At 67.8% G+C, this 23,556-nt stretch overlaps 13 protein-coding genes across 13 annotated transcripts; 7 read left to right on the top strand and 6 right to left on the bottom strand.

Annotated features, from left to right (window-relative positions):
* Positions 1 to 151: 151 nt before the first annotated feature.
* MICPUCDRAFT_19130 (rvb1-like protein) lies at positions 152 to 1,737 on the bottom strand (the record flags this gene model as incomplete). Its single annotated transcript, XM_003060424.1, has 2 exons — positions 152 to 1,456; positions 1,672 to 1,737. 2 exons carry the CDS (start codon positions 1,735 to 1,737, stop codon positions 152 to 154), a joined length of 1,371 nt encoding a protein of 456 aa, XP_003060470.1.
* A 400-nt stretch (positions 1,738 to 2,137) lies between these two features.
* MICPUCDRAFT_47963 (uncharacterized protein) lies at positions 2,138 to 3,780 on the top strand (the record flags this gene model as incomplete). The annotated part of the gene is made up of 2 exons (XM_003060732.1): positions 2,138 to 2,285; positions 2,538 to 3,780. The coding sequence occupies 2 exons, from the start codon at positions 2,138 to 2,140 to the stop codon at positions 3,626 to 3,628; spliced, it is 1,239 nt and encodes a 412-aa protein (XP_003060778.1). The 3' UTR covers positions 3,629 to 3,780.
* A 545-nt stretch (positions 3,781 to 4,325) lies between these two features.
* On the top strand, positions 4,326 to 7,442 carry MICPUCDRAFT_45734 (alanyl-tRNA synthetase; the record flags this gene model as incomplete). Its single annotated transcript, XM_003060731.1, has 3 exons — positions 4,326 to 5,009; positions 5,178 to 5,978; positions 6,009 to 7,442. 3 exons carry the CDS (start codon positions 4,326 to 4,328, stop codon positions 7,440 to 7,442), a joined length of 2,919 nt encoding a protein of 972 aa, XP_003060777.1.
* Positions 7,443 to 7,526: 84 nt separating this feature from the next.
* Positions 7,527 to 9,185, bottom strand: MICPUCDRAFT_60328 (uncharacterized protein; the record flags this gene model as incomplete). The annotated part of the gene is made up of 1 exon (XM_003060423.1): positions 7,527 to 9,185. The coding sequence occupies one exon, from the start codon at positions 9,183 to 9,185 to the stop codon at positions 7,527 to 7,529; it is 1,659 nt and encodes a 552-aa protein (XP_003060469.1).
* Positions 9,186 to 9,406: 221 nt separating this feature from the next.
* Positions 9,407 to 10,206, bottom strand: MICPUCDRAFT_47961 (uncharacterized protein; the record flags this gene model as incomplete). Its single annotated transcript, XM_003060422.1, has 2 exons — positions 9,407 to 9,923; positions 10,077 to 10,206. Coding segments are annotated over 2 exons (501 nt in total), but the record flags the coding sequence as incomplete, so codon positions are not given.
* A 235-nt stretch (positions 10,207 to 10,441) lies between these two features.
* MICPUCDRAFT_41060 (uncharacterized protein) lies at positions 10,442 to 10,855 on the top strand (the record flags this gene model as incomplete). The annotated part of the gene is made up of 1 exon (XM_003060730.1): positions 10,442 to 10,855. One exon carries the CDS (start codon positions 10,442 to 10,444, stop codon positions 10,853 to 10,855), a length of 414 nt encoding a protein of 137 aa, XP_003060776.1.
* A 129-nt stretch (positions 10,856 to 10,984) lies between these two features.
* MICPUCDRAFT_60325 (Drug/Metabolite transporter superfamily) lies at positions 10,985 to 11,877 on the top strand (the record flags this gene model as incomplete). Its single annotated transcript, XM_003060729.1, has 2 exons — positions 10,985 to 11,264; positions 11,429 to 11,877. The coding sequence occupies 2 exons, from the start codon at positions 10,985 to 10,987 to the stop codon at positions 11,875 to 11,877; spliced, it is 729 nt and encodes a 242-aa protein (XP_003060775.1).
* Positions 11,878 to 11,986: 109 nt separating this feature from the next.
* Positions 11,987 to 13,330, bottom strand: MICPUCDRAFT_34736 (uncharacterized protein). Its single transcript, XM_003060421.1, has 3 exons — positions 13,092 to 13,330; positions 12,788 to 12,890; positions 11,987 to 12,583 (listed from the first exon to the last, which is right to left on the bottom strand). Exons 1-3 carry the CDS (start codon positions 13,132 to 13,134, stop codon positions 12,232 to 12,234), a joined length of 498 nt encoding a protein of 165 aa, XP_003060467.1. The 5' UTR covers positions 13,135 to 13,330; the 3' UTR covers positions 11,987 to 12,231.
* A 149-nt stretch (positions 13,331 to 13,479) lies between these two features.
* MICPUCDRAFT_60323 (uncharacterized protein) lies at positions 13,480 to 15,107 on the top strand (the record flags this gene model as incomplete). Its single annotated transcript, XM_003060728.1, has 2 exons — positions 13,480 to 14,749; positions 14,923 to 15,107. 2 exons carry the CDS (start codon positions 13,480 to 13,482, stop codon positions 15,105 to 15,107), a joined length of 1,455 nt encoding a protein of 484 aa, XP_003060774.1.
* Position 15,108: 1 nt separating this feature from the next.
* Positions 15,109 to 15,858, bottom strand: MICPUCDRAFT_69232 (uncharacterized protein; the record flags this gene model as incomplete). Its single annotated transcript, XM_003060420.1, has 1 exon — positions 15,109 to 15,858. One exon carries the CDS (start codon positions 15,856 to 15,858, stop codon positions 15,205 to 15,207), a length of 654 nt encoding a protein of 217 aa, XP_003060466.1. The 3' UTR covers positions 15,109 to 15,204.
* Positions 15,859 to 15,991: 133 nt separating this feature from the next.
* Positions 15,992 to 17,774, top strand: MICPUCDRAFT_69231 (uncharacterized protein; the record flags this gene model as incomplete). The annotated part of the gene is made up of 2 exons (XM_003060727.1): positions 15,992 to 17,042; positions 17,227 to 17,774. Exons 1-2 carry the CDS (start codon positions 16,061 to 16,063, stop codon positions 17,772 to 17,774), a joined length of 1,530 nt encoding a protein of 509 aa, XP_003060773.1. The 5' UTR covers positions 15,992 to 16,060.
* Positions 17,775 to 17,958: 184 nt separating this feature from the next.
* On the top strand, positions 17,959 to 18,618 carry MICPUCDRAFT_60320 (uncharacterized protein; the record flags this gene model as incomplete). The annotated part of the gene is made up of 1 exon (XM_003060726.1): positions 17,959 to 18,618. The coding sequence occupies one exon, from the start codon at positions 17,959 to 17,961 to the stop codon at positions 18,616 to 18,618; it is 660 nt and encodes a 219-aa protein (XP_003060772.1).
* Positions 18,619 to 19,086: 468 nt separating this feature from the next.
* Positions 19,087 to 19,263, bottom strand: MICPUCDRAFT_11977 (uncharacterized protein; the record flags this gene model as incomplete). Its single annotated transcript, XM_003060419.1, has 1 exon — positions 19,087 to 19,263. A coding segment is annotated over one exon (177 nt), but the record flags the coding sequence as incomplete, so codon positions are not given.
* Between the last annotated feature and the right edge of the window lie 4,293 nt (positions 19,264 to 23,556).

Genomic DNA, 23,556 nt, shown 5'->3' with positions numbered 1-23,556 from the left:
CAAGACTGATGAGAGTTTGAACACACACGAGTATTCTAGTCATCATCATCATCATCATCATCATCACACAGCGCGCGCGCTGTGCTCACTCGGCCTCGTCTTCTGGATGGAGCTCCTCTCCTTCTTCCCTCCCGCCGAAGGACCTCCCTCCTCACGACAGATACTTGTCCGCCTGCTCCGTGAGAAGCTTCGCGCTCGCCTTCGCGTCCAAGAACAGCTCGCCAACCTCCTCCAAGTCCCCGATCGTGATCTCCTCCCGCCCGTTCGTCTTCGCGAGCACGGACGCGGGCGTGAGCAGCTGCACCGCGTGCCGCAGCGACGCCCGCTCGCCGACGTCGCCGAGGTACGCGAGGCTCTCCTCGTCCACGACGAGGCCCTCCACCGTCGCTCTCACCGCGAGGATTTTCACCATCTCCTCCGGGGTGTACGGCAGCGTTCGAATGATCACGAGACGGTCGAGGAGGTCCACCGGGACGCCGTGCGGCGCGCTCATGCCGTCCGTGCCTTTGATCTCGCAGATGCCGCGGTTGGTGGCGAAGACGACGATAGGCGCGAGCGACGACTCCAACGCGCGATTCAGGTAGGTGAAGCACTCGATGTCGAGCATGTGCACCTCGTCGATGAAGAGAACCCCGGGGACGAGCTCCGCGACGCCGGTGTCGATGTACCGGTTCACGACCTTGTTGATCTCCTGCCGCAGCTTCTCCGTGATCTCCGTCTTCTTGGACTTCATCATCTGACCCATGACGGACATGATGTCCTGGCCGCCCTGCGGCTTCGCGTTGGCCGAATCTAGATCGTGCAGCGTGACGTCTTGAACGATCTCCTTCTTCTTGTGCACGTCCCCCTTGGGCAGCGGGACGTACTGTTCCGCCTCGAGGTCAAACTCCGTGGCGTACGCGTCGCACCTCCCCACGCGCTTCACGCTGCCGCTGTTGGCCTCGATGTAGATGACGTCGCCTACTTGGACGCTCTCCTTTCGCATGGCGTCGTAGATGGTAGGGTCCAGCTTGAGCTGCTTCGTGCCCTTGACCGTCTTGAGGCCGATGACGACGTGGGAGATGACCTTGCCGTAGCCCCCCCCCGTGCTCTCCGTCTCCTCCGGCGTCAGCTCCGTGACTTCGCCCTCGTACACCTCTTTGTTTTCTTTGATTCGAAGCCCGATCGCGCGTCGAAAGTTTTCCATCAAGATCTCCGTCTTCTTCACCTCGGAGCTGTACACCTCGCTGCCGACCATGGGACAGAACGGCACCTTCGTTCCCAGCTCCTGCGCGATCCCGAGCGCGAGCGCGGTCTTCCCCGTCCCCGGCGCGCCCGCCATGAGAAGCGCTCGGCCGGCCATCTTCTTTTGTTTGATCATGTCCACGACGACGCCCGCAGCCTCGCGCGCGGACTCCTGCCCGACCCATCCCGCGGCGAGGTCGAGCGCGACGCCGTCCTCTTTCAGGCCGAGACCCTGCGGCGCGCGTCGGGGGGATGGTGCGAAATGGACGGGATGTTGGGGGATCGATCGCGCGTCAGCGAGGGCGGGGCGGGGGGGGAGGGGCGCGCGATCGCGGACGGTCAACCGTCGGACGGCGCGAAAGGAAGGAGGAAGAATTGAGGAGGAGTGCCGGCTGGATCGTCGCCGATCGATCGTCCGTCCGTCCGTCGGCGCGCGCGGAGGCTGACCTTGATGTGCGTGTGCGTCGCCACGCGCTGCCGCTTCGTCGTGCTCTGGACCTCCTCGATCTTCATCTTCGCGGGCTGTGCGCGTGTGACGGCGGCCGGCGCGGTCGAAGTGTGCGAAGGCGCGCGCGGATTCGAAGGCGAGCTGCGCGTGTTGACCGGGAAAGCGAACAGAACGCAGCCTGATGAAAGCTAAAGTCGATGCTACACAAAATTCACCCTAAACTCGGGTTCAACGTTTGATCGCGACGCCTTTCAAATGACCGGTGAACCTTCGCATGAAATCTCACCCGTAGATATTTCGGACGCGCTGACCGTACTCGTAGTAGAGGCGCAATCGGACACCCTCCTCGCCGCCCGGTCGTCGCGCCCGCGCCGCAGACGAAGGCACGCACCGGCACGACCGCCGTCGCCGTCCACGCACCGCGCGGTCTTCACCCGCCGAGCTCTACCTCGCACACCGCACGTAATGTCCGCGATCTGCGCCGCGCCCGCGGCGACGTGCGCGTCGCTTCACGCGATTCGCGCCTCCTCCCAAAAGGATGGCGCCTCCGCCGCCGCCGCGAGGCGCGTCGCGACGCCCCTGCGCGCGCGACCGAACGTCGCGTCCTCGCGAGGTGCGTCCCCGCGACGTTCACGCGCGTCCACGTCTCCGCCGCCGCCGCGGACGATCGCGGCCCTTCCGCGGACGCCGCGCGCGTCGCTCGCGACGCCGCGTGAGACGATCCGACCGCCAGTCCCCTCCGCCGTCTTTTTTTTCCTCCGCGTCGCGAGACGCCATCCTTATCCCACCCCGACGCGTCGATCTCACGCGTCCTGCACCCCTCCTCCTCCTCCGCCGCCGCCGCCTCCTTCATCTACACCGACAGGCGCGCGTCTCGCCGCGAACGTCTCGACGCCCGCGAAGAAGTCCGCCGCGTCCGCCGCGGACATCGACTGGGACGCGCTCGGGTTCGGCCTCACGGAGACGGCGTTCATGTGCCGCGCCACGTGCGACGTCGACGGCGAGTGGACGACGGGTCAGCTCGAGCCGTACGGCGACCTCTCCCTCTCCCCCGCGGCCGCGGTCTTAAACTACGGCCAGGGCATCTTCGAGGGGATGAAGGCGTACAGGACCGTGGACGGCGCCGTCGCAGTGTTCCGACCGGATCAAAACGCGAAGCGCTTCGCGGAGGGCGCGGGGCGCATGTCGATGCCGCCCGTGCCGGAGGACGTCTTCGTGGACGCGGTCAAGAAGACGATCAGCGCGAACCGCGACTTCATCCCGCCGGAGGGCAAGGGGTCGCTCTACCTCCGGCCGCTGCTCATCGGCACCGGACCGATCCTCGGGTTGGGTCCGGCGCCGTCGTACGACTTTCTCGTGTACTGCTCGCCCGTGGCTTCTTATTTTAAAGGTGGGCAGCTCACGCCGATCGATCTGGTCGTCGAGGAGACGTACCACAGAGCCGCGCCGGGGGGCACGGGGAGCACGAAGTGCGTCGGGAACTACTCGCCCGTGTTGAAGGTGCAGCTCAAGGCGAAGAAGGAGGGGTTCAGCGACGTGATTTACCTCGACGCGGTGAACAACAAGTACATCGAGGAAGTGAGCAGCTGCAACTTTTTCGCCGTCAAGGGAAAGACGATCGCGACGCCGGCGCTCGGCGGCAGCATCCTCCCGGGGATCACGCGCAAGTCCGTGATCGAGCTCGCGAAGAAGAAGGGATACGTCGTCGAGGAGAGGAACGTCAGCGTGGAGGAGGTGCTCGACGCGGACGAGTGCTTTTGCACGGGCACCGCCGTCGTCGTCGTGCCCGTCGGATCCGTGACGCACAGGGGCGAGAAGAAGGTGTTCAAGGGCGGGAAGGTGGGCGAGGTCGGGCAGTCGCTGTACGACGAGCTCACCGGTATTCAGGCGGGGAAGTTGGAGGCGCCGGAGGGGTGGTTGGTGAACGTCCCCGAGGGCTTCCACGACGCGAAGTGACGACGCTTCCAGATTTTGGTCGGTCCGCGACGGAGGGAGCGACGGCGGGCGGAGGGAGGAGCGGTCGGAAGGAGGACGGCGCGGTCGTTTGTATAGCGCGGCGGTATCGTAACGTCATCGACGAAGGAAACGTTGGCGGGATCGCGTGCTCTCTCTTCTTCGTCGTCGCCCGTCCGTCGTCAGTAGTCACGCGAGCTCGCGTCTCCCTCGGCTCATAAAAACCCCAAATCGACTGATGACGGCTCGCTGAAGTCGCGATCGCGATCTCATCTGACACGCGAGGCGGAACGAGGGGCTCTGAGACCGCGCGCGGCGGCTCTCTGCCGCGCGCGCGCCCGCACGCGAGAGGCTCCTCGCCGCGTCGAACGCCGCACGAGTCTCCATCCACACGCAACGGTGCGCGCGTCGCGTCGACATCGCGCGTCGCGAACCCTCGCGCGTCGCGACCGCGTCCGCGACGGCGGTCGACCGATCGATCGACACCGCGGCGGCGGTCGCGCGTCGCCTCGCCTCGCCGCGTTTTTTTTCGCATCTTCTCTCCGCCGCGATCGGTGACGCGTCGCGTCGTCGCGCGTCCCCGTCGCGCTTCCTTCTCCGACGCCCTGGCTTCGCTCGCTCGCCGTCGCTGACCTTCGCTCTCGCTCTCCCCCACTCCCCCGCGTCCGCGCGATCGCGACAGGCCATGGACCTCGGCAAGATGTCCCTCGACGAGTCGCCGCACAACGGATGGCCCGCGAATAAGATCCGTCAGACGTTCCTCGACTTTTTCGAGTCGAAGGAGCACGCGGTGGTGCCGTCCTCGCCCGTGGTCCCGCACGACGACCCGACGCTTCTCTTCGCGAACGCGGGGATGAACCAGTTCAAGAGCATCTTCCTCGGCAAGGCGGACCCGAAGGGCCCGCTCGCGAAGCTCAAGCGCGCGACGGACACGCAGAAGTGCATTCGCGCGGGCGGGAAACACAACGATCTGGACGACGTCGGCAAGGACACGTACCATCACACGTACTTCGAGATGCTCGGGAACTGGTCGTTCGGGGACTTCTTCAAGCGCGAGGCGATTCACTGGGCGTGGGAGCTCCTGACGAGTAAGGAGCACTACGGCCTGGACGAATCGCGTCTCTACGCGTCGTACTTTGGCGGCGACGAATCGCAGGGTCTGCCGCCCGACCTCGAAGCCCGCGACATCTGGCTCGAGGTGCTCCCTCCGAACAAAGTCTTGCCGTTCGGGTGCGAGGATAACTTCTGGGAGATGGGCGACGTCGGCCCGTGCGGTCCGTGCAGCGAGATCCACTACGACCGCATCGGCGGCCGCGACGCCGCCGACCTCGTGAACGCGGACGATCCGAACTGCCTCGAGATTTGGAACATCGTCTTCATCCAGGTGCGTTCTATACACTGGTCCCCATACGACCGCGTTGGCGATGTGGACGCCGTTCCTTAAGGACTTTGCCCGGCGCATCTCTCCGCCCACCCCTCCCTTTCAATCCCCGCCCTCGATGCCTTTCAACGCCAACTGACGCCTTTGAACTCCACCCCGCCATTCATCCAGTTTAACCGCGAAGAAGGCGGCGTCCTCAAACCGCTCCCGGCGAAGCACGTCGACACCGGCATGGGCTTCGAGCGCATCGCCTCGATCCTCCAAGACAAGATGAGCAACTACGACACGGACGTCTTCACGCCGATTTTCGAACGCATCCGAGAGGTGACGGGCGCGCCTCCGTATACGGGACTTCTCGGCGCGGAGGACGAGGGGGAAAAAGACATGGCGTACCGCGTCGTCGCGGATCACATCCGGACGTTGACGTTCGCGATCGCGGACGGCGCCGCACCCGGGTCGGATGGCCGCAACTACGTGTTGCGGCGCGTGTTGCGACGCGCGGTGCGATTCGGCCGCGAGAAGCTCGGAGCGGAGCAGGGTTTTTTTCAAAAGCTCGTCGCCGTCGTCGTCGAGCTCTTCGGGCACGTGTTCCCGGAGATTGTCAAGCACGAGAAGCGCGTCACGGACATCATCGCGGACGAGGAGGAGTCGTTCGGTCGCACGCTGCTGAAGGGCATCGATCAGTTCAAGAAGATCGCGGCGAAGGCGAAGGAGGACGGCGGCGCCGTTGTCGACGGCGCCGCCGCGTTTTTGCTCTGGGAGTCGTTCGGTTTCCCGATTGACCTCACGGAGATCATGGCTGAGGAGAACGGCATGACCGTGGACACCGCCGGGTTCGACGCCGCGTTTAAGGAGGCGCAAGAGAAGTCCCGAGCCGGGGGGAAGAAGTCCGACGGCCCGTCGCTCCTCTTCGAAGCGGAGGCCACGTCGTGGCTGCAAAAGAACGGCTCAAAGTGGGGCAAGGCGAAGGACGTCCTCAAAGAGGTGCACGCGACGCACCAGATCGCGCACGCGCACGACGCGATCCCGTTCACGGACGACTCGCCAAAGTACGACGGACCCGAGGCGGACCCGAGCGCGGTCGTGAAGGCGATCTTGACCCTGAACGGTTTCGTCGAGAGCACCGAAGGCGTCGAAGGCCCGATCGGCCTGGTGCTCGACCGCACGTCGTTTTACGCCGAGAGCGGCGGGCAGGTGTGCGACGTCGGCGTGATCACGACCGAAAACGGCGCGTCTCTGGCCGTTAACGAAGTGAAAGTCGCCGCCGGATTTGTCCTCCACTCCGGCGAGCGCGTCGAGGGCGAGGCGATCACGGTCGGCAATACGTGCGCCGCGCGCGTGGACTACGACCGCCGAGCGAACATCGCGCCCAATCACACGATGACGCACGTGCTGAATTTCGCGCTTCGAAGCGTCCTCGGCGACGGCGTCGACCAAAAAGGGTCGCTCGTGGACGATGAGAAGCTCCGCTTCGACTTCTCGCACAACAAGCCGATGTCCAACAACGAGATCAAGCGCGTGGAGGAGATCGTGCGCGAGCGCGTCGGCGCGTCGCTCGCGGTGGACGCGCGTGAAGTCGCGCTCGCCGACGCCAAGACAATCAGCGGCTTACGCGCGGTGTTCGGCGAGGTGTACCCCGACCCCGTGCGCGTCGTCTCCGTCGGCCCGACGATCGACGAGCTGCTCGCAAACCCCGGGAGCGAGGAGTGGACCAAGTACAGCATCGAATTCTGCGGCGGCACGCACCTCGCGAACACGTCGCAGGCGGAGGGATTCGTCCTCCTCGAGGAGGCGGGCATCGCCAAGGGTATTCGACGCGTCGTCGCGGCGACGCGCGGCGGCGCGGTCGCCGCGCTCGCGACCGCCGCCGGCATCGCCGCGCGCGTGGACGCCTGCGACGCGATGCCGCCCGGCCCCGAGCTCGACAAGGAGATGGCTGCGCTGAAGAACGACGTCGACACCGCGGTCATGCCCGCGGTGCAACGCGCGGAGATTCGCGACCGGATGGCGGCGACGACGAAAAAGCTCATCGCCGCCGCGAAGGAAGCCGCCGTCGCGGTGAAAGCCGCGGCGAAGAAGGCTGTGGAGGAGAAGACCGCGGAGGTGAAAGCGGCGGGGGAGACCGTGTTCGTGATGCGCCTGGGCGACGGCGCGGACCCTGGCGCGCTGAAGGACGCCGCCGCGGTGGCGTTTAAGCAGGACGTCGCGTGCGCGTTGTTTTCGGCGGATACGGTCAAGGGCAAGGCGATGTGCTACGTCTCCGCGCCGCCGTCCGCGACGCCGGCGATCGACGTGAAGAAGTGGCTGGACGCGTGCTGCGGGCCGATCGAGGGCAAGGGCGGGGGTGGGAAAGGCGGCGTCGCGCAGGGGCAAGGGAACAAGGTGGAGGGGCTGGACGACGCCATCGCCGCGGCGGCCGCCTTCGTCGGAAAATGAAAATGAAACGATCCCTTCGCGAATTTCGCGAATCGACGCGACGAACGATGAACGTCATCACGCGCGCTATCATACGACGTCAAGTCAACGACCGTACTCCCCGAACCTCCTCCCGCCGCGGTCTCCGCCGCCCTCGCGTCGAATCTCCTCCCCCCACGACTCCCGCCGCGATCGCGGCGGCCGGTCGTCGTACTCGCGATCGTACTCAAACTCGCGCTCCCATCCGCCGCCGCCCCGCCGCCTCTCGTTCACCCGGCGCTCCTCCTCCATCAGCTCCGTGACCATCCCGACCGCGATCCTGACCGCGTCCGGATCCCCCTTGATGACGCACTCGGACGCGTGCTCGCTGATCTTCTGCACGTCGACTCGCGCCTTACTCTCCGTGCGTATCCTTCGCACGCGCGCGCCCCCCGGTCCGATGATCAACCCTTCCATCCCCGTGCACTCGACGCGCTCCACGGCGCCGCCGAATCCCTCGACCATGACCTGCTTCACCTGTCTCGACGCCGCGGCGACCGCCTCCGGGTACCCGCTCACGACGCACTCGAGCATGCGCTGGTCGACTTGGATCTTCGCGCCCGTCTCGGATTCGATCCGAGAGACGGTGGTGCCGCGTTTGCCGATGACGCGACCGACGGCGAGCGCGCTACGGCACGGTATGATCTCCTCGATCCACTCCCCGCGGTCTCGGCTCCCGCCCAGCCTCTCGTCGCCCCAGTCGCCGTCGTAGTCAAAGTTCCTCGACGCGCGCTGCACGGGCTCGTACCCGTCGCCTTCTTCGATGATGCGTCGCACCGCGACCGTCGCGCGATCGACTTGCTCCCGCGTCCCGCTCACGAAGCACTGCCCGTCCTCGGCTTTGACTTCGATCCGAGCCCCGGTCTCGTCCTGTATGCGCATCACCGTCGCGCCGCGCTTGCCGATGACCCTTCCAGGGCCGACGCCCACGCACGGGATGATCTCCACGGCGGCGTACCGCGCGTCGTCGCCGAATTCGTCTCGAAACGCGGATCCGGAGCTCGGATCGCTCGGGCCGTCGCCGCGCGCCATCACGAGCTTGACCGCCTTCAGCGCCGCCGCGACGGACGCCGCGCCGCCGGTGATCCTGCACTCCTCCTCGTCTCGTAACACGTCTATCCGCGCGCCGGTCTCGTTCTGTATTCTGTCGATCGTCGCGCCGCCTTTGCCGATGACGCGGCCGGGCTCTTTCCCGGAGCACGGGAGCACCTCCTCGACGAAGCGGTCGTCGTCGTCGTCGCCGCCGCCGCCGCCTCGAAACGCGCGCGCGCTCCCGCGGTCGTCCGCTCGCCTCGACCGTCGGTCGAAGTCTCGGTCGTCGTCGTAGCGGTGGCGGTCGTCGCGGCGGCCGCGCGGCGCGTCGTCGTCGTCGTCGCGGTGGTACCGAGGCGGCGGCGCGCGCGGTCGGCGCGCGCCGCGCTCGCCCGAGGTTTCGTACTCGTCCCCGAACTCGTTCACGCGCAGGCCCGCGCCGCCGCCGCCGTATACGCCGCGGTCTCGGTCTCGGTCGTCGCGTCGCCGGCCGCCTTCTCCCGCGCGACCGCCGCCGTAGCGCCGCTCGCCGTACTCCGCGCGGACGACGAGAGACGACGCGCGCGACGAGGACGGCGCGAATCGCCGCGATTCGCCGCCGGCGGGGACCGCGCCGAGCGGGGGCGCGATTCCGCTGGACCGCGCGAACGCGCGCGGTCGCGCCGGCGCGACGGCGAGGAGCGCCATCGCCATGACGTGCGCCGAGCGCGAAGAAGTCAGTCGCCGGTGGTCGCGTTCGTTCCTCGTGCGTACGACCGCGCGTCGAGAGTGGCGCGGGGGCGGCGGACGCGCCTTACGGAAGCATAAGCACCGCCGGACCCGAGAAAAAATTGCACTTTTTGGCCCGGTGGATGAGTCGCGGGGAGCGCCAATGCCACTGCTAAATGAATGAATGCCGGGTGCGTCGTCGCGCGATACATGACTTCGCTCTTACTATTACAAAATGACTCTCTCTCTCGAAAACATAACACATTCGTCGTTCGCGTTCACGTCAAGGTTCCTCCCTCGCGCGCCTCGTGCGCGTCGGTCGCGTCCGCCCGCGACGCGAGCGCGTCGAAATCATAAATTATTCCAACGAACGCGATTTAGTTCTTCTTCTTCTTGCCCGCGGAGAGCGTGAGATATCCCCACACCGCGAAGAGAACGTTCACGACGCACTGCAGCTGCCACGCCCACGGCGTCCACAGCTGGACGGCTTTCTTGCCGACCGCGACGTACGTCGAGAGCTTGTAGAACCACGGGAGAGCGCCGACGTGGAACACCATCGTCTGCTTCACGAAGGAGGATTCGTTCGCCCCGAGCTTGGGCGCGAGCGCGATCATGAGGAATCCGAGTCCGACCATTCGCGCGAAGAAGCCCGCGAGCGTGGTGCTGTCGCCGAGGTCTTGCGTGAAGTACGGGATCATCCCGAGGCCTTTCGGGCCCCAGAACCTGCGGTGCGCGGGGGATCGAGCGGGGCGCGGCGCGCGTGAGACGACGAAGCGCGTCGACGACGGGAAATTGCACGCATTTTACCGCGTTGTTACGAGAGAGAATTCCCGGAGAGACGTCGCGGAGAGAAGACGGCGCGAGGGAGGGACGCACTTCGTCGGGTTGTACATCATCGTCACGGCGTACAGGCCAAAGTACGGGACCATGAGCTTGGCGTAGAGAGAGCGACCGGGAGCCATTTTGAGAGAAGTGTGTGCGACGATGCGGGATGCGTGCGCGCGCGTGCGAAAGTGCGGAACGGCCGCGAAACGCCTGTGGTTTTCCGAGCGAAAATTGGGGGTAAGAACAGCGCCGAGCGAGAGTACGTCACCGAAAAAACTACTCTCACTGTTTGCGCATACGAACACGTCTGATCGATCGTACGCGCGTCGGCACTTTTTTCCGCGCCTGGCCTGGGCGAACGAAAAGAACACGACTCTCGGCGCATCTCGGATGGCGCGACCCCGTCCCCGCGCGGCATGATGCACGCCGCGAGCGCCGCCGGCGCGTCGTCCGCCGTGGCGTTCCCCCCGCGCCGCCCGCCGCGCCGCGGCGCGTCCCCGCTGGACGAGCCGTTCAAGCCCGCGAAGCTTCACAAGCTCCTCGTCGCGCTCGCCTACACGACCCTCTCGGTGCTCCTCCTCTTCTTCAACAAGGCGCTGCTGTCGTCGTTCGACTTCCCGTGCGCGAACGTCATCACCCTCGCGCAGCTGTGCTTCTCGAACGCGCTGCTGTACGGCCTGCGCCGCGGGCGGTACGTCGCGTTCGTGGACGACGTCTCGCTCGTGCCAAGGGACTGCGTGGACAAGCGCACCGGGTTCCCGACGATCAAGGCGCGTCCCATACACTGGTCCCCATACGACCGCGTTCGCGTGGTGAACGCCGATCCTTAAGGACTTTTCCCGGCGCATCCCTCCGCCCAGGGTCCCTCGGTTTCAATCCCCGCCCGCGACGCCTTTCAAATCCGCTTCTGACGCCTTTCAACTCCACCCCGACGTTCGCTCGTATGGAACGACCCTCAGATGTTTCGCCGCGTCGCCCCGCTGTCGTGCGCCTACTTCGCGTACGTGGCGCTGTCGATGTCGTCCGTCCGAGGCGTGAACCTCCCGATGTACACCACGCTGCGACGGACGACCGCGGCGTTCACGATGACCGCGGAGTATTTCGCGGTGGGGAAGCGGCAATCGCGCGCGGTGACGACCGCGGTGGGCGCGATGGTGGCGGGCGCGTTCGTCGCCGCGCTCGGGGACGCGCACTTCGACGCATCAGGCGCGTTCAATACACTGGTCCCCATACGACCGCGTTCGCGTGGTGAACGCCGATCCTTAAGGACTTTTCCCGGCACATCTCTCCGCCCAGGGTCCCTCGGTTTCAATCCCCGCCCTCGACGCCTTTCAACTCCAACTGACGCCTATGAAGTCCACCCCGACGTCGCTTTGTATGGAACGACCCCAAACTTCGATTAGGCTACGCGCGCGTCTTCGCGAACAACGCCGCGACCGCGGTGTACCTCGCGTGCATCTCCAGGTACGGGAAGAGCAGCGGGCTGAACTCGTTCGGGATGATGTGGTGCAACGGCGTCGTGACCGCGCCGGCGGTGCTGGCGTCGACGATGGCCACGGGCGAGCTCGCGGCGGTGGGGACGTTTCGACGGTTGGGCGAGTTCTCCTTCGAGGCTGTCGTCGTCGCGTCGTGCGCGCTCGCGTTCGCGCTCAACTACGCGGTGTTCCTGAACACGTCGCTGAACAGCGCGCTGACGCAGACGATATGTGGGAACTTGAAAGACGTCGTGGTCATCGTCCTCGGGTTCAACGCGTTCGGGGGGGTCGCGGTGAACGCCGTCAACGCGTGCGGCGTCGCCGTCGGCCTCTGCGCGTCGTTTCGATACGCGACGCTCAAGTTCAAGGTGCGATGAGGCGACGCGACGCGACGCGACGCGCATCGTCTCTGCTAGCGCCGTAGCGTAGCAGCGCGGGTCCGTCCGCGCGTTAGCTTATTATTTACTGAGGTAGGTAGCCCCGTGTAGTTTAACAAGCGGCGCGACGTCGTTCGTTAAACTGATGCTATTTTTAAACCGTTCGTCGTCGCGTCGTTCGCGCGCCGCCGCGTTCCTCCGATCCGTCCACGCGTCCATCTGATCTCATCTCCTCGCAGCCTCCTCCTCCTCCTCGTCGTCGTCGTCGTAGTGCAGTCCCTCGACTCGATTTTGAATCGCATCCATCCATCCACAGAATCACGTCAGAATCTCGTCCGCGTCGTCGCGTCGTCGTCACATCTCTTGCGATTTCCGCACGCACGACGCGACGCGTTTCCTAAACCCCGCGTGATCTTCGCGGAACTGCTTCGCCGCGTCGATGTTCGCCGGACTCTCGTCGTTCGGACTCGACAGCATGGAGATGATCGACAGCATGATCGTCTCCACCGTCTGCACCGGGGACCAGCGCTCGTTCGCTTGCTCGTATCCCATCGGATCGTCCCCCGGGTTGTGCAGGATGGAGATGCACACTTTGCCATCCGGGTACACGTTCGGGTGCCACATCTCGCTGACGAACTTCACCGTCGGCGGTTTGTTCGGGTAGTCCTGGGGGAAGGACATGGCCGCCACGAAGAACCCGCCCTCGCTGGTGGGAGGCGAGGGGGGGGGGGGGGGATCGGATCGAAGGAGGAGGAGGACGCGGGTCAGACGCCGCCGGGGGAAGAAAATCGGAAGGGACGACGATCGATGACCGCGCGTCTTCCTCTCTGCTCGCTTTTCCGAGGGCAGCCGGGGCGGGTTCAAAAACGAGCGGCCGCGCGATCTCGCTCCGGGGCGGAAGGGGACGCACTACATCGTGTCCGGGGGTCCCATGATCGTGACCGCCCATTCGAAGACGTTGGAATCGTCCGCGAGCCCCGCGGAGAACCCTTCGATCGGGTTACGGCTCAGCTCTGCGCGCGGGGGGAGAGCGGAGACGAGGAGGCGTCGGCGATCGACGAAAACGAGGAGAGGGCGACTCGGACCGAAGACGACGACGACGACGACGACGACGACGACGACGACGACGCGCGCGCGCGCGCGCGTCGGAGGGAGATCGACCGCGGCGCGGCGAGAAGACGCGTCGAATCGAACCAGATCGCGATGAGACGCACCTTTCAGCTGCTTCCTGAGGAGCAGGACCGCCTGATCCGACATCGCGCCGACGACGACGCGCCTCGCGCGCTCTCTCGCTCTTCTCCGCGGCTCTCTTCTCTCGCCTCGTCGCCCGCCTCTCTGCGCGGCTAGGCTAGACTCGCGCGCGGACTCTTCGCGGCGCGTCCAATCGCCTTCTGTCGATGAACACCGCGACTCGCGCCTGAACGTGTCGTGCGTGAACGCGCGCGCGACGCGTCTCGAAGTGGGCGAACCTAGCGCGCAGATCTGATGATGACTCGCGTCGACGTCGTCGACGGAAAACGCTGACGCGCGCGACTGCTGACGGTGCAAGCTGGCGACGGCCGACCACAACGTCGCGCCGCCCCCCGCGCGGCGGCGTCGTTCATGGCGTCGTCCGCGCCGACGCCGACGCCGACGCTGGACGACCTCTGGGCGTCGGACCGCGCGCGCGTCAGCGTCGTCGTCGCCGCGACGCCCAAGCCCGGGGTCGACTTCGCGACCGCGCGCGACGCGCTCCTCGCCGTGCGATGGGACGAGCGATCGCTGGAGTGGCACTCGACGCGACGCGGGCCGCGAGACTCCGCCGCCGCCGCCGCGCCGGACGACGACGACGCCTTCGTCGTCGAGGCCGTCGGATCGTGCCTCGCGTCCGGCGGCGACGAGTCGTCCGTCGCGCCTCGCGTCGCGGCGCTCGCGGCCGCGCGCTTCGACGACGCGGAGCTCGTCGTGAGCGCGCCGTGCCACGTGCCGTTTCTCGAGGTACGAGACGGCGTCGACGACCCGCGCGTCCGCGTCGCGGCGGCCGCGCTTCTGGAGAAGGAAGAGTCGCAGGGCGACGACGCGCGCGCGCGGGCGGTGGCCGCGTTCGCGGAGCTCGGCCTCGCGGCGTCGCGGCGAAGATGCGTGGCGTCAGAGGACCTCGCGAGGCTGACGCGCGCGGCGACGCGACGGATGGCGGCGGCGGAGCGCGCGATGGCGACGCGTCACGGGAGCGTGCGCTTCGGCGAGGACGCGTTCGCGTTTCGGGAGATGGGCAGCCGCGGCGGGCAGAGGTTCGACCTGCTGTTTCCGCGAGAGGGCGAGGAGGAGGAGGAGGGGGGGGGGGAGGGGGCGGGGGAGGGCGGCGGCGAAAGTCCTCAAGGAACGGCGTTCACAACGCGAACGGGCTCGTATGGGAACCAGTCTGGGCTCGAAAGGGACGAAAGGGACGGAGGGGACGGAGGCGAGGGGGACGCGGCGTTCGTGCGCGCGTTCGCGAGACGCGCGCCGTGGGTCCGCGCGCTCGTGGACCCCATCCTATCGCCGCCGCCACTATCGTCGTCGTCATCGTCATCCGCCAATAGCGCGTCGCCACGTCGTACGTGGTGGTGCGACGTGTCCATCGTGTACTCGAAGCCCGGCGCGCGCGCGCAGGACTGGCACTGCGACGGGCGGCACCTCGCGGGCGCCGCGCGCGCGAACCACGCCGGCGTCGGCGCGTCGCCCCCGTACGCGATCTGCGTCTTCGTGCCTCTCGTGGACTTGAACGGCGAGGTCGGGTTCACGCAGTTCTGGGCGGGGTCGCACAAGGCGGACGCGCTCATCGGGTTCGGGTCCGCGGCGGAGGTGTTGCGCGGCGGCGTCGACGGGAAAGGCGCGTCCTATTTTCACACTGGTTCCCGTACGACCCCGTTCGCGTCGTGAACGCCGTTCCTTAAGGACTTTTCTTCCCGGCGATCGTCACTCTCCGCTCACTATCCCTCGCTTTCAATCCATCCCGACGCGCCGCGATGCCTTTCGACTCCGTCTGACGCCTTTCAACTCGACGCCTTTCAACTCGACCCGAAGTCGACGCCGGCGGGTTCGCGGCGTACGACTACCGCCTCATGCATCGCGGGATGGGAAATTTCAGCGAGAGCACGACGCGGCCGGTGCTGCAGTTTTTGTACGCGAAGAGCACGTACAAGGAGACGAAGAATTACGGGAGCGCGTCGCTGTTCGAGGGAGGGACGGAGGGACCCGCGACGAGGTAGGCGGACGGATGAACGTTTTAGATTCGGTCTCATCAGCTACGTGTACACTGTAGGCCCGCGGGCATTCATTCATTCGTCTCTTCTGGCCGTCGCGTCGTCAGTCGTCCGCCTCGTCGGTCGCGGTCGCTTTGCTCATCGCGGCTCGCTTCGCCCTCGCCGCCGCCCTCGCCGCGTTCAGACGCGGGTTCACCGGCGTCGACGCGGACGCCAGCCGCAGCGACCCGCCGACGTGCCCCCCCCGCGATCCCCCATCCCCACCCCCCGTCCATCTCCCCCCACCGCTCCCGCCCGCGTCGTCGTCCCCCGGCATCTGCGCGGGCGGGAGGACGTTCTTCACGTCTCCGCCGCCGCCCAGCGCGACGTGCGGGAGCCGCGCGTACGCGATCTTGTAGTTGTTCGCCATGTACAGCCGCTCCTCGCCCTCTCGGAGGTAGCGCTCCACGAGCGCGGGGTCGGTCGCGTCGCGTCGCGCGCGGAACGCCTTGGAGGTCTCGAGGACGATGTACTCCGCCTCTCGCCGTCCGCGGTCGCCCTGCCACCCCATCGAGCACCGCAGCATGCTGCGCATGAGGCTCAGCGCGCGCTGCCGCGTCGAAGCCATCGCCTCGCGCGGGGGGGGGGGCGCGCGTCGTTCGATGTGCGCCGCGACGAAATCGATCGGCAGAGTGCTCGACGCGCCAGAGTACAACGTTGTACAACTAGTGTTAAAAGCTTTTGATCGGCTTTTGCGATGAAAATACCCTTTCAACATTTTTAATCGGAAAACCCCCGATCGGTTTGAACGATGGTCAGCTTGGCGCGAAATCGCCCGCGATCTTCGCGCGAAGCAGATCCAGCCGCTCCGCTGAGCCCCCCCCGCCCCCCGCCCGCGCGCACTTCGAACGCCGCGCGGGCGAGGGGAACGGTCCGAGGTCGACGCGCGCGCGTCGGGGTTCCCGCTCGCCGCCGTCGCGATGTCCTCAGCGCTCGAAGACGCGACGGAAGACGCGAGCGACGCCGCGGCGTCGTCGACGGCTCTCGGGGAGGAAGCGTCGTTCAACGAACGCGACGACGACGACGATGTCGAGTCGGAATCCGCGCATCATCGTCGTCCGACGCTGGAGGACCTCGGCGACGTCCTCGAGCGCGTCTTGACGCATCTGGACGCGACCGAGCTCGCGATGCTCGCGATGACGTCCAGCGGGATGCGCGCGTTCGTCTCCGCCGCACCGCTCGCGGTCAGAGTCGGCCCCGCGCTCGCGCGAGGGCGCGCGTACCACCCGCGCGCGCCCTATCGCGACGTCGTGCGCGATACGGACCCGAGGGCGAGGCTCGAGTCGACGCTTCGCGCGCTGCCGCGGCTGGCGTCGCGCGCGTCCGGGCTTGATCTCACCGGCGCGACGCTCGCGTCCGACGCCGCGGTCGCGGACGCGATCGCGGCGCTGTCGAGCAGCCTGCGCTCGGTGACGTTGGACGCGTGCCATCGCGTCTCGCGCGCCACCGCGGACGCGATTCGAGGATCGATTCGCGGGCGGTGCGGCTCGAGAGCTAAGATGATTCGCGCGGCGTCGTTTCAGCGGTGCTTCGGTCTGCTGGAGTCCGACGCGCGCGCGCTCCTGGGGGACGCGCTCGGGTGGAAGAACGAAGGAGAAGACGACGAAGACGACGAAGAAGAAGAAGGGGGCGGGCGCGGGAGAAGAAGAGCCGACAAGTCCGAGCTGCGCGCGCTGTGTCTGACGCATCTTTCGGTGCCGCCGCCGCCGACCGCCGGCGTCCGCGGCGGCGCCGTCTTGACGACGCTGTCGCTCACGAACTGCGCGTTCGAGATGTCCGCGAGCGACTTCGCGCGCGCGCTCTCGACCGCCGCGCCGAGGCTGGAAGTCTTGGGGATCGGCGGAAGCGTCTTCGACGCGCCGCGCGCGCGAAGCCGAAGCGGCGGCGACGGCGAGCTCTCAGGCGCGTTCTATACACTGGTCCCCATACGACCGCGTTGGCGTGGTGGACGCCGTTTCTTAAGGACTTTCGCCGGCGCATCTCTCCGCCCACCCCCCGCTTTCAAAACCTGCCCTCGACGCCTTTCAACTCCACCTGACGCCTTTCAACTCCACCCCGACTTTCGCTTGTATGGAACGGCCCTCAGACGGCTCCGGCTCCGACTCGAACTCGCCGCGGTCGACGACGACGACGACGGCGGCGGCGACGCGCGCGGCGGAGCTCGCCGGCGCGTTCACCGCGCTCCCGCGCCTGCGCGCGATGGAGGTGACGTTCGCGAACCCGGAGGATCCGTTCACGCCCGCGTCCGCGTGGCTCGAACCGGTCGTCGAGGCGACGATGCGGCGTCTTCGAGACGCCGGCGGCGGCGGCGGCGCGCCGCAACGATGGGCGTTGTGGGACTTGTCCGACCCCGTCTGCGTGTTGGCGTTGCGAGGACGACGACGCGACGACGACGACGACGACGCGCGCGGCGACGCTGACGACGAGAAAAACGACGACGACGACGCGGCGGTGTTGAGAGCGGCCGCGAACTGCACGCCGCCGAAGCGTTTCAAAGCGACGCCGCTGCACATGGCCGTCGCGGCGTCGCCGGCGGAGCCGAAGCCGTCGAGCCCGGCGTCGAGCGGCGGCGGCGGCGGCGCGAAGGACGGCGGCGGCGGCGACGGCGGCGCCGGGTACGCCGACTGTCGTTAAAGGCGGCGGGAGCGACGTCGAGCGCCACGGTCCGTGGCGCGTCGGTCGGCGAAGAGCCGCCTCGGACCCGGTTCGCCGACGCGGAGGAGAAGCGAGGACGCGCGGCGGCGTCGGCGGCGGCGTCGGCGACGCTACGGCTGGGCCTTCCGTCGCTTCCGCCGCCGCGGTCCGCGCGCTCATCGCCATGGGCGCGGACGTCGACGCGAGAGACCGCTCCGGGGCGACGCCTCTGTTCCTCGCCGCGGAGGGTGGACGCGTGGACGCCCTCCGCGCGCTGTTGGACGGCGGCGCGGAGATCGCCGCGCGAAACAACCTCGGCGAGAACGCGAATTACATCGCGGCGTTGAAAGGGTGCCGACTCACGTCCAAGATGCTCATCTCCGAATGCGAAGCCGCGGGCGCGCGCTGGCAGGACGCGGCGTGGTACGGCGACGGGTGGACGCCGCTGCACGCGGCGGCGTGCGCGAACCGCGTCGACGTCGCGAACGACGTGTTGGCGGCGGCGGCGAGCGCGAAGGACGGCAACGTCGTCGTCGCCGCGGCGAATCGATACGGCGCGACGTCGCTGCACATCGCGTCGCTGTTGGGGTCCGCGCCGCTGACGGACGCGCTGTTGCGATCGGGCGCGCCCGCGAGCGCGCGAGACGGTAACGGGATGCGGCCGATCGACGTCGCGATGCGGGAGGGGCACGTCGCGGTGTGCGAGCTGTTGCGCGCCGCGACGAAGGAGGGTGGCGGCGGCGGCGGCGGCGGCGGCGGCGACGCGGACGGACCCGGGGGGGCGCCGCGGGAAGAGGCGAGCGCGCCGCCGCGGCGACGCCGCCGCCGCGGGCGCGCGTCGTGAAGCGAGCGATGTGATGTGTTCGCGCCTTGTACTACCGTGATGTTGTTGTATGATTATTGTACTGGTGTTATGATACTCTCCGCGACGTCTTCGCGCTCAATCTCATCGGAGCCCGCGTCGTCCGGCGGTTTTGAAGTGCTCGACCCAATTCACGGCGTTCCCGTCCCTCCCGGGCGATTTAAGCCGCTCCGCGAGCGACTTTGGGTTCACGTTCCCCCACCCTTCGAGCGTGCGGTCCGCGGGTTTCACGACCGGAGGCGTCGCGGTCGCGATCGCGGTCGAACGCGGCGGCGGCGGCGACCGCTTCCGCTTGCGCGTCGGCGGCGCCGACGCCGCGGGAACCCTCCCGCGCCGCTCGCGCGCCGCGGCGATCCACGCCCTCACCTCTCTCTCGCTCACGAGCGCGCCCCTCGCCCGCGCGTTCTCCACGAGCGCGCGCAAGTCCGCGCACGGCTTTCCGTCCTTCGCGCTCTTCTCGAGCGTCGCCGCGCATCCGACGAAGACGCAGAGTCGTTTCGCGCGCGTCAACGCGACGTTGAGGCGACGGCGGTCGTCCAGGAATCCGACGGCGCCGCGGTCGTTGCGTCGCACCGCGCTGACGACGACGACGTCCGCTTCGGAGCCTTGGAACGAGTCCACGCTGTGCGCGCCGGTCTTCACGCCAGCAGCGGGGTGCTGCCCTCCTCTGTGGAGTTTCGCGAGCTCGATCTTCACGCGTCGGACTTGCTCCGAGTAGAAGGAAATCACCGCCGACGCCGACGCCGACGACGTTTCCGTTTCGCGCCGCGCCGCGCTATGTGCGCACGACGGAAGCAGCACCGCGAGCGCCGCCGCGAGCTCCGCCTCGGCGTGGTTCCCCAACGAGCTCCCGCCGCCGCCATCTTCGGTACCGCTGCTGACGTCGACGAACACGAACGACGACGCGATCCAACGCGGCCGCGGCTCCGTCGTCGCGAGCGCGAGGAAACGCGGCGCCGCCGACACGCTCGCGGCGTCCTTGACCTCGCCGTCGTAAAACCGCGCGGAAGGAAACGCGGATATGTCCGGGTGCATGCGGTACTGCGTGTCCAAAAGCGTGTACCAGCTCGCCTTCGCGATGGACGACGCGTTGGACGACGCGACTCGACCCACCCCCGACCCGCCCGCGCCCGCGCCCGCGCCCGCGCCCGCCGCCGTCGCGTCCGCCGCCGCCGCGTTCGCGGCGTCGACGAGCCGCTGCATCAACGACCGGTCGTGCCCCGCGCGTCGCGCCACCTCCGACGACATCGTCGCCGGGAGCTGCGCGGGGTCGCCGACGAGGAGACACCGCGCCGGGCGCCGCGAGAACGCGACGATCGTCTCCGCCTCCAAAGCCGCCGCGGCCTCGTCGACGACGAGCGCGTCCGGGGGCTTCGCGTGCGTCATCATCGCCTGCCCCGCGCTCGAGAGCGTGCAAAACGTCAACGTCGCCGTGGAGATCACCTCCGACGCGAACGCGTCCGCGTGCTCGTTCCTGCCAGAGCCGAGCATCAAGCGCTTCGCCGCGTTCGCCGCCGCGGATCGCGTCTGCTCCGCGCTCGCGTCCGCGCTCGCCGCGAGCGCGAGCGCGGCGAGCAGCCCGGGGGACCCGGTTTTGAGGAACCGCGGCGCGGACGCTTTCAATTCTTTCGTCGTCCTCTTCGCGAGCGCTTTCAACGCCAGCATCGGGTCGTTCTTCGCGTCACTTCGTTCGCGCCCACCTCTCCCCCTTCGCGGTGGCGCGGGTCCACCGCCGGGACGCGCGGCGCTGAAGCCGCAGCGCTCGATCGCGGCGCGCAGTCTCGCCGCGAGCACCGCCGCGCGCTGAGGGCCATTCCATACAAAAATAGTTCATCGGTCAGTTGAAAGGGGACGCTATCAAATGTTGAAACCGGGCGATGGGTGAAAAACGTTTGTATAGAACGCACCTGATACACGAAGTATTCCATCACGCGCCCCCCGGTCGCGCTCGCCGTCTCCGCGGACGCGACGCGAAGCTTCTCTTCGACGCCGACCAACACCGGCGGCGGCGGTCGGTCGTCGCCATCGCCATCGCCGTCGTCGTCGTCGTCGCGCCCCGCGGCGAGGTATTGCTCGAGCGCGACGGTGACGGCTTTGTTCGACGGCGCGCACACCATCACTCGGAGCGGTCGACGCGACGCGTTCGATTCGTTCGTCTGTGTCACTCGCGTCGACGCGCGTCCTTCGTTCTCGCGCCAATCGTACCCGAGCTCGGCGAGAGAAGACCTCAAGGCGGAGCGGCTTTCGTCCCGATTATAGACGTCGTGGTCGACGTTCTCGTCGTTCAACGCGTCCTCGGTCAAAAATTCTGAGGGTCGTTCCATACGAGCGATTGTCAGGGTGGAGTTGAAAGGCGTCAGGTGGAGTTGAAAGGCGTCGAGGGCGGGTATTGAAAGCGAGGGGTGGGCGGAGAGAGACGACGGCAAAAGTCTTTAAGGATCGGCGTTCACCACGCGAACGCGGTCGTATGGGAACCAGTGTATAGAACGCACCTGACAACAACGTCACGATTCTCGTCGCCAGCGCGCGTTTTTTCTTGTACTCGCCTCTGAACGCAAACGCGCACAGTACCGCGTACTCGAACACCTGAACGGAGAACCTCGCGCCTCCGCCGTGTTCTTTGACTCTCACGAGAATTCTCTCGACACGATTTCTCACGTAGGCGATCAAGTCGTGCGCGTCGTGGTCTACGCACCATCGATGCGCCGCCGCGAGAACCCGGCCGACGTCGGCGACGCCCCTCGCGTTTTCCACGGCGGCGATGAACGCGTTATCGGACTTCAGTCGCTTCACGGAGCGCAGGCAGCTTCCACTCGTCCAGGTCCCAGGTCCTTCTGCGTCGTGCTCGAAACTTGGGTGCGCGATCGGCTTCGAGGAAGCGGAGATCGCCTCGACTTTCGACGAAAACGTCGCGTCCGCCGCCGCCGCCGCCGACGACGACTTCTTCTTTTTCTTGTTCTTCTTCGGCGGATCACACAGATCCCTGAGCAGCGCAGCGATGAACCGCGTCTTTCCGCACCCGGGTGGTCCCTGCACGAGCTGCAGCGCGCCTCGGGCGGTCGACGTCGACGCCGCCGCGGCGGCGTATTCCGAGTCCGAGTCCGCGCCGCCGCCGCCGCCGTCCGACGCGAGCGCTTTACGGTTCGCCGCGATGAAACGCAGCCCCGCGCGTCGTTGCGATTTGTTCAGACCCCCGAGACGTCCGACCCTCGTGTTGGGGGCGAATTCGTCTTCGTCGTTCGCGCCGCCGGCGTCCGCCTCGGCGTCAGCGGCCTCCTCCTCCTCCTCCTCCTCCTCCTCCTCCGACGCGGAGTCAAATTTCGTGTGCGTCGCCGGTTTCGTGCCGAGCAGCAGCGACAAAAACGGCACCGCCGGGCGCGTGAACGCCGCGGCTGCCATCCGCTGCTGCGAGATGACGGAATCCAAAACCTCGAGCTCCGCGTCGCCGTCCGGGATCCCGACGGACGTCCACAGAACCACCGCGGCGCCCTCGGTCGCGCCGCCGGCGTTGGACGACGCCTTCGCGGCAGCCTTCGCGGCGGCGGCGTCTCGGTCCCGAGCCGTCGTCGCCGGCACGATCGCGAGCCTCGGCGTCGACGTGGGCGTCCTCACGACGACGACGGTCCCGGGGCGTCGCCAGTCGTCCTCTTTATACACATCTCTCTCGCCGCCGCCGCCGCCGCCGCCGCGATGGGACCCGTCGCGTCCGCCGCCGCCGCCGCCTCGGCCGCGCCATCCCCCGCCCCGGCCTCGGCCGCCGCCCCGGCCGCCGCGACCGCCGAGTTCGAACGCCTCGCACGCGAACAACCCGTCGCCGCCCTTCCCTTTCCCTATCCGCACGCGCACGCGCGCGTTCCCGCCGCGCCGCCCGCTTCGCCCGCGCGCGAGCGCGTCCGCGAGCGCGGCGCGCGCTTCCTCCGTCGCGAGCGCGGCGTGGAAGTCGTAGTACTCGTCGCGGTCGCGGTACGTCGTCGCCGGCGGCGGCAGCGGCGCGACGCCCGCCGCGGACGGATCGTCCATCGCGAGCCCATCCACCGGCCAGCTCAGCAGCGCGCGATTGAAGCGCTCGACGCCGGCGCGGTGCGTGCGCTCGCCGCGCGCGCGCTTGCCTCTCTGCCCGATGCGCGCGTATCGGCCGCCGCCGCCGTCGTTCCCGTCGTTCCGCACGGTGACGCGCACGTTCGTGAAGAGCTCGTACTCCGGCAGATCCGCCGGCGGCGGCGGCGGGCCGAGGCCCGCGGCGGCTCGCGCGGCCGCGTCCGGCCGCGGCGGCGGCCTCGGGTGGCGCCCCGTCCTCGCGCGCGCCGGAGGCTCGCGCGAGGACGGGGCTGCAAATCGCGACGTCCCCGGCGCGTCGTCGTCGTCGTCGTCGTCGATCGCGCCTCTGAGGGCTTCGTCCGACGGGGACGTCGACACCGCGGGCCAGTCGTCGCGGTCGATCGAGTCGTGGGAGTCGTAGGAGTCGTCGTAGGAGTCGGAGTCGTAGTCGTGCGGCACGCGTCCATCGTAGTCGTAGTCGTAGTCGTAGTCGATGACGTCCCTCGCGTCGTCGTCGTCGTCCGAGGAGGAGATCTCGACGACGTCGTCGGCGCTCGGGAGCTCGTCCGCGTCCATCGCGCGCGTTCTCTCGGGCCCCGAGCCTGCGACTGTGACTCACCGTCGCATCGCCGAGCGCGAGTAGTCCGGATCTGGCGGTTTAGTTAGGGCGCGCGCGTGGGGGCGGGCGCGCGGGGCCCGATGGTGTGGGAGCTGTCCGTCGTGGTTTTCGAACAAGTGCGCGTCCTGTCCGCTGGTCTCGACCTCGTCGCTCGCCGTCAACTTCGGTTGTTCGAACCAGCAGACACGGCGCGATTTTTTGGCCTCGCGCTTCGTCGCGCGCGAGATCCGGGCATAACTCCGGGCCCTGGCGCGCGGTACCAG

The sequence above is a fragment of the Micromonas pusilla genome (genome assembly GCF_000151265.4).
Source record: "Micromonas pusilla CCMP1545 genomic scaffold MICPUCscaffold_8, whole genome shotgun sequence".
Taxonomy (NCBI): domain Eukaryota; kingdom Viridiplantae; phylum Chlorophyta; class Mamiellophyceae; order Mamiellales; family Mamiellaceae; genus Micromonas; species Micromonas pusilla.
This window is presented reverse-complemented; position numbering and strand designations above follow the sequence as displayed.

Excerpts from the sequence above, each read along its gene's own strand:
- MICPUCDRAFT_34736 (XM_003060421.1), bottom strand. The coding sequence starts at position 13,134 with ATGTCGGATCAGGCGGTCCTGCTCCTCAGGAAGCAGCTGAAAG. Across the intron at positions 12,891-13,091 it reads CCTCAGGAAGCAGCTGAAAG|AGCTGAGCCGTAACCCGATC; the intron begins GTGCGTCTCATC and ends CCCCGCGCGCAG. Across the intron at positions 12,584-12,787 it reads GGACCCCCGGACACGATGTA|CGAGGGCGGGTTCTTCGTGG; the intron begins GTGCGTCCCCTT and ends GCCTCCCACCAG.